The 14,679-nt window shown below is 34.8% G+C and overlaps 1 protein-coding gene across 1 annotated transcript in view; it reads left to right on the top strand.

Annotated features, from left to right (window-relative positions):
* Hcn1 (hyperpolarization activated cyclic nucleotide gated potassium channel 1) overlaps positions 1 to 7,452 on the top strand; it is a 377,033-nt gene extending 369,581 nt beyond the window's left edge. Inside the window, exons 7-8 of the mRNA XM_047554838.1 lie at positions 913 to 1,077; positions 4,165 to 7,452. Of these exons, the coding sequence (XP_047410794.1) occupies positions 913 to 1,077; positions 4,165 to 5,081 (1,082 nt within the window). The 3' untranslated portion in view covers positions 5,082 to 7,452. The remainder of the gene's footprint in view (positions 1 to 912; positions 1,078 to 4,164) is intronic.
* Positions 7,453 to 14,679: the final 7,227 nt, after the last annotated feature.

Genomic DNA, 14,679 nt, shown 5'->3' with positions numbered 1-14,679 from the left:
CCCCAACGTCAATTACATAATGTCTAAAACAATTTACTCACAATGCCTGTCTACACAAAAAGAACCAAAAGTTCCTGAACAGCATGATTTTAAACATTTAATCATTATTTTGCTGTATTTCCTTTTATTAGGAGACTAAAGTTTAGAAATATTTCTGCCATTTCTTTTTTCAAGTTGTCTACATTGAAGATAAATTTTTAAATTATTTCCAAGTTTAAAAATCAAAGCCTGTAGGGGTTTGATTCAGTTTATAAAACCTAGAAAATAAAATGGAAAATTACCTTTGTAAATGTATTTATAGCTATCAAATGATGAAATCCAAGTGTGAAATGTTCATTTGCCATAATTCAAGAATCTTAATTTCAACACAGAAATCTTAAATATACTTTTGGAATATGACTTTCTTCTTTCTGATCTCAGCAAGAATGTATAAAGTGAATGAGGATATATTAAGGAATCCTGTAATTTTTCTGAAACTATCATCCAGTTTTGTTTGATTGCAGAACTTTTTAAGCCAGTGTTTGGACTGACTTGTGTTTCTATGTATAGATCACCTGCTTTCTGCCTCCCAGAATTCATAAAACCTTTTTTTCTGCCTGAATATAACCTCTTCCTTTTTGTTGTTGTTGTTGTTGTTGTTGTTGTTGTTATTTCAGGGTGATTGAAGTGGGGATGGAAGAATAAATTTTCCAATTTGAACCAAAAATTTCAACTGTTTAAAAAATATAATTTTAAAATTTGATATTCTCAATTGGACACTTTTGATTGTCAAAAGGAATTTTCTGATAAAATAGAAAATTCTGCTCCATCATGGGATTTTACATTATGAGATTGTTTCTTTTTAATTGCAGGAGGCCTTATTAGCTTATCATAGAAAATTACCAAATGAGCCATTCTTTCTTGCTTTTGTAGAGATTTGCTTGCTGACCAAGGGACGACGCACTGCCAGTGTTCGAGCTGATACATATTGTCGTCTTTATTCCCTTTCGGTGGACAATTTCAATGAGGTCCTGGAGGAATATCCAATGATGAGGAGAGCCTTCGAGACAGTTGCCATTGACAGACTAGATCGGATAGGTACTCTTTACTTTTCTAACTTCTTCACGCAAAATTTAATTTTCATTTTGTGGCATAATATGTTTGCAATCATAAGTCCCAAAAGCTGGTTCGCAGCTTGTTTACATAGAAAAACCATTATCTGTAGCCATTTTTCTAGAAAGTTCTGAGGTTCTATCTATCCTCCTGTTTTCTGGGTTTACATATTCATGTCTGTTTTTACTAGCTACTCAAATCTGATATCCCAAGTGATAACAAAATAGATTGAATCTTCAGGTAAAAACCATTAATGCAAATTCTAGATAGCATTAAAATAGAACTAAAAATACAATAGTATGAGTCTGCATTACAAACCAAATTTTGTCACAAGGTTCATTTTTGTCTTTACATTTTATCCTCATATTAAAAATTGAAAACTTATGTATTTAATCAGCTGAAATTTATTGAAATGCTTGTAATACAGACTCATGCAAAAAACACCTTGATGGAAATGCCCAATCTAAATGTTTTACTTTGCAAACCAGTGTACAATCCTTTAGTGCTACAAATAAAAATATATAAATTAGACCTAATTAGTTATGCTAATTTAATGATTTGCATAATTGCTATAGTACAGTTATATCAGATCAGCTTGCTCTTAACTTCCCTAAATATTCTGGAACATTCTGACATATTATACAGGGGTATCATTCATTTTCCAAACTTGGACCTTCTTTGCCCATCCTAAGCTCTGTCCCCTTTCCCAACTTATTTCTACTCAGCCTTCATAACTGTAGGTTTCCCTGTAGAAACCTTCTCTGACTTCTCATCCCCTAATAGGCTGAGTTCCCTGATTATGTTCTCTTACAGCAACTGAATTTCCCCCATCACAACACTTTTATTATAGTAAGTAGAGATGCTAAGCTTTGTGAACGCAGAGATCATGTCTTATTAACCATTACATTCACAGTATCTGATGCCCAGTGAATATTTGTTGAAGAATGGGAGGGAGGGAGAAAGGAATAAGTAAACTTAAAGGAGATGAGACTGGGATCAGTTAGGAGTAAACAAAAATGTACCTCTACTGCTTCATTTTTATTAACGGTAAGGACATAGATTGATATATTGTTATATCAATTTTTTCCTGCTCTTGATATCTTTCTTTCCCTCTGTATTATGGAATAACAGACTGTATAAATATCTGGAATTTGAATAGGAGACATAAAGGCAGTATTGAATGTTATTAAATATAGCAAACATTCTAGAAATTGATGTTGACACCTGAGAGAATTTACAGAACATAGTTATCCAAGGAGGTAATAGCCATAAAAGAAGTAGGCAAACTTGATAGTATCCATGTAGTTTGAAAAGAAGTTTTGTTTTTCTGGCTTGAGTGTTCATGTTAGACACAGAGATTAATTTTGGAGTATTAGTTTTTCCTATGCCAGCTGGACATCTTCTGATAACACATGAAACTTAGGATGTTTCAGAAAAGAATTTCTGTTGATCTGGTAACAACTTCACTATCATCTAATTTATTGCAGTTAATTTGTTTAAAAGAAAATTTGCATGAAATGGTGTGCAATTAATTATAGAGGCAGTAAAATTGCTAGTAAGCACAAGTTAGTTGCATTTTGATCTTCATAAAATTGTAACAGCACATTAAGTTTATTTTAACTCTTTCCAAGGTTACAGATGCTTAGATTAAGAAATGCTGACTATTAAAATGGTCACAAAGAAATGTTATTCTTCTCAGTTTTGTGACCATTGCTTACAAATGTACAATGTAGTTAGTTAAGGGAATATGCTTAAAGAATTTGTACTTATTACTAATATAGGGTTTTTGTTCTTTGGGAAATTAGTACAGTTTCTTTAAAAAAAGAGAGGTACCTGTTTTGTCAGGAATAAAAATTATTGTCTTTTTAGTAATCCATAAAATTATAATGTGTCTTCATTTTGAAAAAATATACGTTTTTTTTTTTGATATGGTACTGAATTTAGCACCAAAGCAAACTCTTTTACTTTTCAGTTACCATATTCACTTGGGTTATGTTTTATCAATGATGTCATGGAAAAGTAAATGCTTGCTCCTTCTTTCACCAATCCACTAATAATTTTAATTGTTAGTCTGCCAGCAAATCTGTAGTCATTTTAAAACACTTCTAAGATGATGACAGGAAGAAGAGCTAAGGCTTATTGAGGTCCTTAGTGTGAGCTGAGCACCTGCCACACTGTGTCCCTGGCCTTCACTCCAACACTTCAGGAGCGGAATGATGATGAGATGGTTCTCACCTGGATGCACATAAAAATGCCTTGGGGAAATTCCCTTTTAAGGCACAACAGTCTGGATCCTGTGTGGGTCCAGATTTTGAATTGGTAGGAGGTTTGCTGTCCATTAGCACATTTTGAAGCTCCAGAGATGGGAGAAATATGCAATAGGGATTGAGAATCACTGGTGCAGGGCACTGGTCAAGGGCCTGATATGCTGCTCTCCAAACACCCTGGAGTCTTGGTAGAATGCAGTGGCAGATTCAGCCTGTATAAATATCTGGAATTTGATTAGGAGACATAAAGGCAGTATTTCTAGAGGCTGCATTTCTAGAAAGTGATCAGATGACAGGGATGCAGTCAGTCTGTTATCTGCACACGAGTGCACAATCACATTTCTTCTGTTCCCTTCCTACCCCTGTTACTTTCTAACTACGTTTTCTTAGGCATTGTTCTTCATCTTCCCATGTCTAGGTCTCCTTTCCAGTAACAATGGGATTATGAATACCCCTATCTCATAGGGTGGAAGATAAAATAAAATAATGTACTAAAGTCCTTCGTAGAGGTATTCACGTTTGCTCTGATTTCTCCATCTGCTTTCCTTGTATGAAATTCAAATCTTGTTTTCAGGATTAGCCTTATCTAAAAGTCCCTCCTCCTCCCATTCCTCAAGATAGCTCTAGTGTTAAATAGCTCCATGACTTCCATACACTTTTCCACGTGACTTCAGTAGAAGTTCAGATTTACAGGTCTCTCTTGTTAGAGACCCTCTCACCTGGTATCGTCATCAGTCAGGAGCAGACTGTAAGTGCCTGTTCTTTCCTTTTTCCTTTTTATCTTTTTTTCCTTTTTTGCTAATAGGCAAGAAGAACTCTATTCTTCTGCAAAAGTTTCAGAAGGATCTGAACACTGGTGTTTTCAACAATCAGGAGAACGAGATCCTGAAGCAGATTGTGAAACATGACCGGGAGATGGTGCAGGCAATCGCTCCGATCAATTATCCTCAAATGACAGCCCTGAATTCGACCTCTTCCACCACGACGCCAACCTCGCGCATGAGGACACAATCTCCGCCGGTGTACACAGCTACTAGCCTGTCTCACAGCAATCTGCATTCCCCGAGCCCCAGCACACAGACACCTCAACCGTCGGCCATCCTCTCGCCCTGCTCCTACACCACTGCCGTGTGCAGCCCTCCTGTACAGAGCCCGCTGACCACGCGAACTTTCCACTATGCTTCCCCCACTGCCTCCCAGTTGTCACTCATGCAGCAGCAGCAGCAGCAGCAGCAGCAGCAGCAGCAGCAGCAGCTCCAGTCCCAGGCATCGCAGACTCAGCCTCAGCAGCAGCAGCCACCGCCACAACAGCCACAGACACCCAGCAGCTCCACACCGAAAAACGAAGTGCACAAGAGCACGCAGGCGCTTCACAACACCAACCTGACCAGAGAAGTCAGGCCCCTCTCGGCCTCGCAGCCCTCGCTGCCCCATGAGGTGTCCACTCTGATCTCCAGACCTCATCCCACTGTGGGCGAGTCCCTGGCCTCCATCCCCCAACCCGTGGCGGCTGTCCACGGCACGGGTCTTCAGGCTGGGGGTAGGGGCACTGTCCCTCCGCGAGTCACCCTCTTCCGACAGATGTCGTCGGGAGCCATTCCCCCCAACCGAGGAGTCCCTCCTGCACCCCCTCCACCAGCAGCCGCTCTTCAGAGGGAGTCTTCCTCAGTCTTAAACACAGACCCAGATGCAGAAAAGCCACGATTTGCTTCAAATTTATGATCCCTGCTGATTGTCAAAGCAGAAAGAAATACTCTAATAAACTGAGAGTATTCTCAGAACTTATTTTATTCTATCTCCTGATAGATCCCTATAGCCTACTATGAAGAGATATTTTAGACAGCTCTGGCCTACATGCAAAATGTAAAAACATATTATACATATACTATTAAATATATATCTAAATTCCCAAGAGAAGTTCAAAAGACCTGTTTAGCATTCAGTGTTATATGTCTTCCTTTCTTTAAACCATTAAAAGATTTAAAATGTTGTTGTAAGATTATTTCTTTCTAATCTACTTTTACTTAATTCCTTTGGTATATGTATTTCTCTATTTTATGAACAGTTCTTGGATTCAATGGGAACAAAACTCTGATTTTAAAAAGGCAACTCAAATGAGCTCCAGAATAGCACCAATCAAAACTTTCATTCATTATTTGTCTCTCTGCATCTAAATTTTCAATCATTAATTATGGGGTATTAAATAGTAAATCCCATTTTATAGATCTAAATTGTATTTTGGTGCTTTCAATTTTGAATCAGAAAAAGAACACATTACATGCTTGGCCATTGTAGGAGACTAGCATTGCCACTGTTAAAAGATTGTCTCTAACCTCAAACATGTTCACTGGTCTTTCAGAAAGCTGAGGGAATATTTCTCTTCATGTGTTATTGGACTTTTACCAAGACTTAATCAATGTTAGCTGTAAATAACTTTTTGAACCCAAATAAAAATAGCTATTCTGTGTTGTATGAAGGTAAAAGTCATTGTTTAAGGATTTAGTTTTATTGCTTCACTTCAAAACTTAGAGTTTTAAATTTTACAAAACCTAATTGTGACAATTATTCAATTGTAATGCAATGGCTTGAAACCTACACTATTATTTTAACCTGCAACGTTTTATGCAAAAATGTATGCTCGAATCTACAAATTGCTTGTATTACACCAAAAATCATTACTTTTCTTCCTTCTTGCCATAATCAAGCATCTGAAAATAGTCCCTGCATGCTTTTGGGGGGAAAAATAATAGGTTCAAATCATTCATTGTAAGGGAAGGCTTACAGTATTTCTCATTTCTAGAAAAGTATAAAAATTCATTAATTGCCTATCTTAAAATTCTTATAAGGCTGACTTGGATCTCTGACTTAAGTCTAGAAGTGAGGTTTTTCACTTTCATTTACTATTATTGCTATTATTATTATTTAAGTGATTATTTGTAAAGCACAGCTTGATTTGGAGTTGGAAGTGTGTTCTATGTCTTCATTGTAGTTGGTAGTTCACTGTGGTGTTAATTTCAAGAAATAAATACAATATATCATCATGTCTGTTTGGGAACACACATTTTGCTCTATGTATATTGTAACTAAGTGGTTAGTAAATCTTAAGGCATGTGGTGACTAACATAGACCTTAGATACGAAGCTCATTATTTCAAATGTGCTGAAAACAGCATGTACATGGTGACAGAAAGCTGGGGTAAAGTTGAATGTCTGTGAGCATTGTTTGTTTGTTTGTTCATTTGTTTCCTTAATTCTTTCCAAGATCTGTGAGCATCTGCTTCTTCTCAAAGAAGTCCCTTAGTAATCATTTGTGCCTAATGCATCACAAAAATGTGGTGGATGACTGGAACACAATGGAAAAATTCCTAATGTCCAACTTCTGCAAATAACCCAAGTAAAGAGAATGACCTAAAGTGGAGAACTTCAGTATCTCTGACGCTGACGGCACATTGAAGAAGAACTTTAAAAAGATCACACATTATATGGGACAGGGCCTCCAGACAGATTGAGGACAGAAAGCAGAAACAAAAGCAAAACTTCTGAAGAGGATCCATGCTGCTTGTTATGCCTTCTATGGATATAATACTTATAATACCAAAATGAGTTACTATGTTTAATTTCTAACAGATCCCAACTCATGTGGAAGTGATCAACAATGCTAGTCAATGTATTATCATTAATATGCTGGTGATAAATGATAGCATGTCAGGAATGGCCTAACAAAGGAATTGTTCAGTCTACCTAGAATCTATGGGAAAGCTGCAAGACCATTTAAGTATCAGTACAAAACTCCTTTATTTCATTAAAATATGAGAATTAACTTCAATTTATTAAGATCACGCATTGCTCCTTTAAATTGTTAAAGATTTACATTTGATAGGATTAATGGGTTTGGTAGTGAAATATTTTTATATATATATGAGTTTTTGGGTTTTTATTTTGAGCACTATTGGGAATCATAAGCAAAATTGAATTGCATGGTCTTTCAGTGCAACCATACAATTTTTATTCACTTTGTAATAGAATGGAAAAAAAAAAACCCTAAGGTTTATATGCTAAACTAAACAAGGTACAGGGTAAATTATATACATATATATGTATGAATGTATATATACTTAGGTTAAGAAAAAATTGACTCACATTCCTGTAATATAAAGGTTCATTGATAGGTGACAGTGACCTCTTTTTCTCTGTACATAGTTAAGCCCATAAGTATGGAGTTTTAATCTGTACAGAAAGAAATGTATAATTGAAAAGATTGGCCTTTTTGCTGCTGGGAAGATAGTAACATAGTTGATTCCTACAACAACTGTATGATCAGGGATGAGTTAGAGTATTTCTTTTGTCTTTGCTCAAAGCCATACATATATAAATATATATAAAGATTATTAATAAATTCAACAGAAAATAAACTAAAATCATGAATATTTTATTTTATCAGTATTCTCTAATCAAATGTTTTGTTTTATTTATGAGTACGGTTTTGCCTCTGTCTTCCTTTATTTATATCATATGATTGCCAAAAGGGCTTCTAGTTGAGAATCATCATAAAGTTTATTATAGATGTTCTATAATTGTAGAATGAAAGGAATTTCAATAGAACTTGCACTTCCCAATTATTCTTTTATCTTACTCTTTCACATAGTAAAATTTGAGCTTTAAAAACTTTTTTTTTTTGTTCTGTACTGCCTTAGCATATGGTTGTTGTCCAATTTGAAAAATCATTCATATTTTTTGTTATTGGATATGAGGATGAGAAATAATTGTCGAGTAATATACATATTCACACCTATTTTGTTACAGGTTTTAGGCTTGCAAAGGTTTTTGGATAGTGGTAGTATTTTTTCATGCAAGTAGATTTTGAATCAGACCTAAAGCCCAGGATGAAGTTTTTCATGATAAGAATAAATAGCAAAATATTCCTGAAGACAATGAGGATAAATGATATAATTGGCAATGGATTCTACTTATCAAATACATAGCCCTTCTCCAGGTCTCCATGACTGTCTCTCTGTAACAAATGATTCTCTGATGAATGTTGCTCCATTTAAAAAAGACCGTTATTTTGCAGTTCCATGAATTTAAATGAGAATATATTTTCAGGATACTATGAAGTACATAATCAGGTTACTCTGATAATTCCTGTAGGACTTGGGCCACTTAAAATATATGACGTCTAAAATTTTAAATGTATTTTTTTTTTTTTTTTTTGGCACTGAGGGATTGAACCCAGGGGTGATTTACCACTGAGCTATATCCCAGCCCTATTTTGTATTTTATGTAGTGACAGGGTCTCCCTGAGTTTTTAGCACCTCGCTTTTGCTAAGGCTGACTTTGAACTGGTGATGCTCCTGCCTCAGCCTCCACAGCCACTGGGATTACAGGTGTGTGCCACCATGCCAGGCTTCAGCTTAGGTTTTTGTATTTGCTAATTACTAAGTTTGTGCCTGTGGACATTACTTTGATTAGTTATAATATTAAATGACATGAACAGATTTCTTTTCCTATTACTTCCATTCTTCTTGAACATGTACCATAAAACCCAAGTATGTTATTTTGTTCATAAGCGGTACACTTAGCAAAGTTTTATTGCATGCTGGGCTCACATAAAAAACCATTCATGCTATGCCATGAATAGAATAATTGGATGGTGAACTATTTTGAGTCCTGAAAAGAATGGTCAGAAATTTAAGGAAGTATGACTGGTTGCATGCACCAATTATAACTCAATTCTATGACTTTATTCAATATACTCCTTTTCCGAAAAAAAAAAAAAAAAAAAAAAGGTTAGAGATTTTCCTGAAAATGTTTGCTGCTGTATTCAAGGTTACCTGTACCTGGTACTGTCACAAGAAACAGTAACTTTCTTAAGCAATTTTAGTTCTTTCCTTTCTAACAAATGATAGCTTTTTTTTTTTTTTTTTTTTTTTTTTTTTTTTTAGGCAGGCAGTGGTTAAGGTTATCATAAAAGGAACACCAGATTTTAAAAGGAAGAAAGGAAGTATAAATGACTTTGCCTAAATTCAAGAAGGATTTAGGAGAAAATCCAGACAAAGGATTCATCTTCCTCTCCTTCCTATTTTGGAGTTTTTCACCAAAGACCATATTCTTTCTGTCTCCAGGGACAAGTTATGTCTTCATTAATATGTGCCATTTTGTTCTTTCTCATATTCTTAGCTTTAGGGTATGAAAGACATGAGTCTCTCTCTATGTAGGAAAAAATTTCATGGCAAATTTGCATATCTGTCAGCACCAAAGATCATTTTATTAGAACTGTTTGGAAGAAATTATTAGTGATTTCATAATATTTTATTGTTTTTCACTTTGGTCTATTCCTTGGTCAGTTCTCCATCTTCTCTATACTGAAATATATTCTCTCTTTAATCGGTAATGAAGATCATTTTCCTCACAGGTCTGGAACAAGGGTAATAGGAGTGAAGCATTTTTCTTATGCACAAAATTTGAGGTACCAAAAAGCTCAATAACACGACAAATAATATTTTAAAAAATCAAAATGATTATAATAAGTAATACTGAACCAAATATCATGATTTTAAGTCAAGACAGGATCTAAGTTAACCTAACACTTGCAAGACTCAGCCTCTCTTGATTCAACCTAATCCTAATAGGAACTTAATTCTTGTCTTGCTCACTCTTCAGCCTTTCGCAGTAGAAAATGAGTGGATATTTGAAGGGTGTTATGATATAAGTTTTGCCAAGATTTTCCCCATTCCATCTTCATAATTGTTTGAGATTGAGATTAAGGGATTCTAAACATCAGGCTCTGAATTTATTTTCAGAGTCCTTGATGTAGAAAGGATGTTAAACATTTAATGACATTAATGACCTACCTTTCTAAAGTGTATACATTCAACAGAACACAGCTGACTGGGAACACTGCCATGACAGCTGGAAATGATCATTGATTGAAGGAGAACAGAAAATGAATGGTACATATGGATCCGAAAACCTTCCACAGGGTCTTTTATTACCAGGTTGAAGGTTTTATCATAATCATACGGGTATTATTAATCAGAGGGCATGTGTTGAAATATGTGTATTGTAAATGTGACAGGAAATAAAGTAATTCATGGCAGCAGAAATTGGGGGCTTTCCAATCCACACTTCTGTGAAGAGGCAGGCTCTAAGGAAGACTGTATCTTTGCTAAATAAGGGAATTTGAAATCAAAAGTTCGCTTACCTTGCATGAGACAAAGAATATAGGGGAAGAGAAAGAGCCTGAGAGTAGGATGTAGCACCTGTAAGAAGAGAAAGTGGTAATGAATAATCCTGGTTAAAATGAAGCAAGTTCCCTAAGTCTTGCTGGAGGTAAAACACCCCAAAGATTGACAAAGGCGTACCTTTTTTAGAGCTATTGTATTTCTAATGTTTCTTCAATGGTCATTTACTCCCAAAGCAAAACAGCTCTGTATTTTATTGTAATTGTTTTAATAATAACATTTGAACTGAGCACATCTGAATTAGTACATATAATAATTCTTCAAAAGGTAAGGGCTGTTTTATGTTTCTGTTAGATTTATATAACTAAATTTAAGTAATATAGAATCAGAATAGTGAAGGAGTTTTCAAAAAATGAATTTGCAGTTTTACCAGACTAATCATATTTTGCTACACAGAAAATTTGTATTTGTAGAGGCTAAGTAATTTTCTTAATAGATATTCAGTTTCCATTTAATTTATGAGGGAGACTCCTTAGAAATGGGAGATTTACTTTTGAAGGAAGAAGGAACATAACTCAAAGAAGTTTTAGAGATTCAAAACACGATTACCAAATGTATTCTCATTTCTTCCCTGTAATGTATTTGTTCAAAGCCTTTGCTTCCAAGCATTTAAAAATAAAAATTGTTTGCCTTACTGCTCTAAATTCTATTGCCAACCTAATACATTATAATTCTACTGAAAAGTTTACTTCTGAATTGCTCTAAAATATTATGGTAACTAACATAATGAAGTATTTAATCTGAGAAATATTAAATACTATTTAATAAATAAAGGACTTGTATATACTATGTAGCATATATTCTACATATATTCCCATATCAAGGACCAAATTTCTATTAGTTATATTGACTTTTATATAAACATATGGAAAGATTCAAGTAATTGTCTTCTTCCCAGTATTCATCTTAAAATTGTAAGCCCATATCCCCATGACACTATAAATCAAAATATGTTTAACCTCCAAATTAAGAACAGCCTTCAAGGCCAGTGGCAAAAATTTAAGTATTCTTAACAGTGATTTATCTCTTCTTGATAACTGCAGACCACTTTGAGAGTCGGCAAAAACTTATTTGAAGTTATATATGTGTGTATGTATATATATACACACACACATATATATATATATACATATATATACATATATATGTATATATATATATTTAATCTGCCAAATGATCTAGTTTATTGTCACTGTTTATGAGCGAAAGCAAAATGAGATTATTTTGTTGTGTGACTCATACATTGTCTCTGAAGCCCTTCTAGAAATGTTTCAAAAACTTTTTGACATACATAGCTTCCCAGTTTCCAACTTTCAATATATAAAAATCTATCATTTATTTCTAAAGGGCTGCTAACCTCAGCTTAATAAATACGCTGAATTACTTTTGTGCTCATAGAACAGTGATCAAATCCACCCATTTGGGCTTGTTTTGCATAGTTCTTTTTAAAGGGATTACTTACATTACACATGACATTCAATATTTCTTTGAGTAAATGGTATTGACTTAATTTTTCAGAGAGTAACTTTTAAAATTGGTACCTATAATGAAATGAGTTGGTTTTTTAATTAGCTTTCACATGAGCCACAAAAGTGGATATTTATTACATTATTTTGTTAGAAGCTACTCCAAGCTATGAATGTTGCCAAGTTTTGAGATTTTAACTAGCTTACTAATACAATTTTTAGATAAATTGATTACAAACATATGTCAAAATTTTACTTTAATCTTAACAAGGGAATTCTGAGTACGATAATTTAAAGATTCCTTCAAGGTAAAATGATTTCATAAGCAAAATAAGAGAAGTAAAGAAGGAAAGAGGGAAAGATGAAGAGAGAGAAAAAACGAAAAAGAAATTGGTTCAGTAATCTTTTTTAAAAATTGTTGGTAACAGATTATTAACCTCATCAAGAATCTTTATTTTAATTGATGAGGAAATATTCCTAGAACATATCTTAAGTTCTTAAGTCTGACAGAAAGTTACTCAAGCATTGCATCAGAAATGCCAAATACTAGCTGGACACAGTGGTACATACCTGTAATCCCAGTGACTTGGGAAGCTTAGGCAGGAGGGTTGCAAGTTCAAGGCCAGCCTTTTCAGCTTAGCTAGATTCCATCTTTAAAAAAAATGAAAAGGATTGGAGTTTGTGTGGCTCAATGGTAGAGGGCCTCTGGATTTAATCTTCATCCCCCACCCTACCAACCAGCACACACACACAGTGCCAAATACTCTGCAAAAGGACAGCAACATAAGTTCCAGAAAAGGTTCTGGTCCTGTTTTAAATTTTTGATGCACTGTTTTCTTTTAAATTATAATATACTGTGTGAGAATAAGCAGTAAAGTTTTCTGCACACATTTTAAAGTGACTTCAACAGTTGTGTTAATCAGTTCTTTATCACTGCAACCAAAATACCTAAGCAAAAAGTTAAAGGAGGAAAGATCTTGGTTCACAGATTCAGAGGTTTCAGTTCAAAGTTTTGATCTGAGGTGAGGCAGAACATCATGGCAGAATGGCATGGTGGAGGCTTGTAGCACATGGCAGCCAGAAAGCAAAAAGAGAAAAAGAGACAGACAGACAGACAGAGATAGAGAAGACAGTGCCAGGGACAAGATATAATCCCCAAGGGTATGCCTCAGTAACCTACTTCCCCAAACTGTGCCCCACCTCCCAGTAGTCTATTCAGTTATCCATGGAGTGAAGTCAGAGTTCTCATGATTCAGTAACTTCCCCAAAGCCCCACCTGTGAACATCATTTCATTGGCAACCAAGCCTTTGACACATGAGTCTGTGGGAATACTTCGTGTCCAAACCGTATGAGTTGTACCCAATAAATCCATTTATATCTGCAATATCTTAAACATTTGATTCAGCTCATCTAAAGTAAATCTTGCTTATCATCCAAGCAAAACATATTCCTTAAAACACATGTTTCTTGATGGCAAGTACAGTGTAGTTTCTTGAAAGAAAAGTGATATTTTAAAGGGGTTATCCTTTCTAAATTATGACGTGTTTGCCAGTCTCAAAGCCTTTTCTGTTGAATAAGTAGACCCTGACTTTGGAAATGTTGAAAAATCTCTTTATCCCTTTATGTTGGATCTAAGAGGAGGAAAAAAGTAGAGAAAAGGACTATCAGCCGAGAACAAAGCATCACATTTCAATTCTTAAACTAATCTTTTATGCATAAAGAGAGATTAAGATTTCCACCTTAATCTCTCTTCCCGCGAATTGTTTTCAGATTTGCAAAGGCTATAGACCCCTGAATCCTTAAGTAAACAAATTTAAAATGCTGATAACACAAACTGGAAAGGCAATTCAAGGAAAATGCATGAAAAGAGGGAAAATGATGCAAAGATCAAGGATATATCTGAAAGCATCTTTAAATATTCGTTTTGATCACAAGGAGTGTGTAGCGTTAGTTCTAAGGACAAAAGGAAATAACATTGAAGAGGTTAGGAAGATTTACTTTTAGAATATGTGACACAGAACATGGTTTCCTACATAGGGGCTTATATTTTGTCCCACCTACCACTACATTCCCTCTTCTCCTTTTCCATCTGATATATTTTCATAGATTCATCAATCTTCTTCAAGATGGATTTTTATACACCTTTCTTAAAAATCCATTTAATAATCTCCTTGTTTGTTATGACAAATCCATTCAAATAATTTTGTGGTTTTACTTATAATGGAGTTAAAATCTTTAAGTGAAAACATGCACTGTAAAGAAATCATAAAACAACAAATTGAAAATGGGGCAAAACAGGTTAATTTATATCAGTAATGGGAATGAGAAGTCAAAGAGAGAAGCTGCAGGCATAGGAACTCAATTTGAACCTATTAGAAATACAAGATACATTGGAAAGGAAGAAAATTTGTGGGAAACATGACAAGAAATTTATATGCCTATGTTTCACAACTAGTCTTACTTCCCTTCTCACCTATATGATGTCAGTAATAATATCAATATAAATCCTGCACACTTCCCTTCAAGCAGAAGGTGACTATCCTGGAGAAAGGACGGTATTGAAAGAACTAAAAATGGAGGAAGGCCTAAAATCAAGGTCTACTCAGGAATAAT

This window comes from Sciurus carolinensis, chromosome 6, assembly GCF_902686445.1.
Source record: "Sciurus carolinensis chromosome 6, mSciCar1.2, whole genome shotgun sequence".
NCBI classification, from domain to species: domain Eukaryota; kingdom Metazoa; phylum Chordata; class Mammalia; order Rodentia; family Sciuridae; genus Sciurus; species Sciurus carolinensis.
This window is presented reverse-complemented; position numbering and strand designations above follow the sequence as displayed.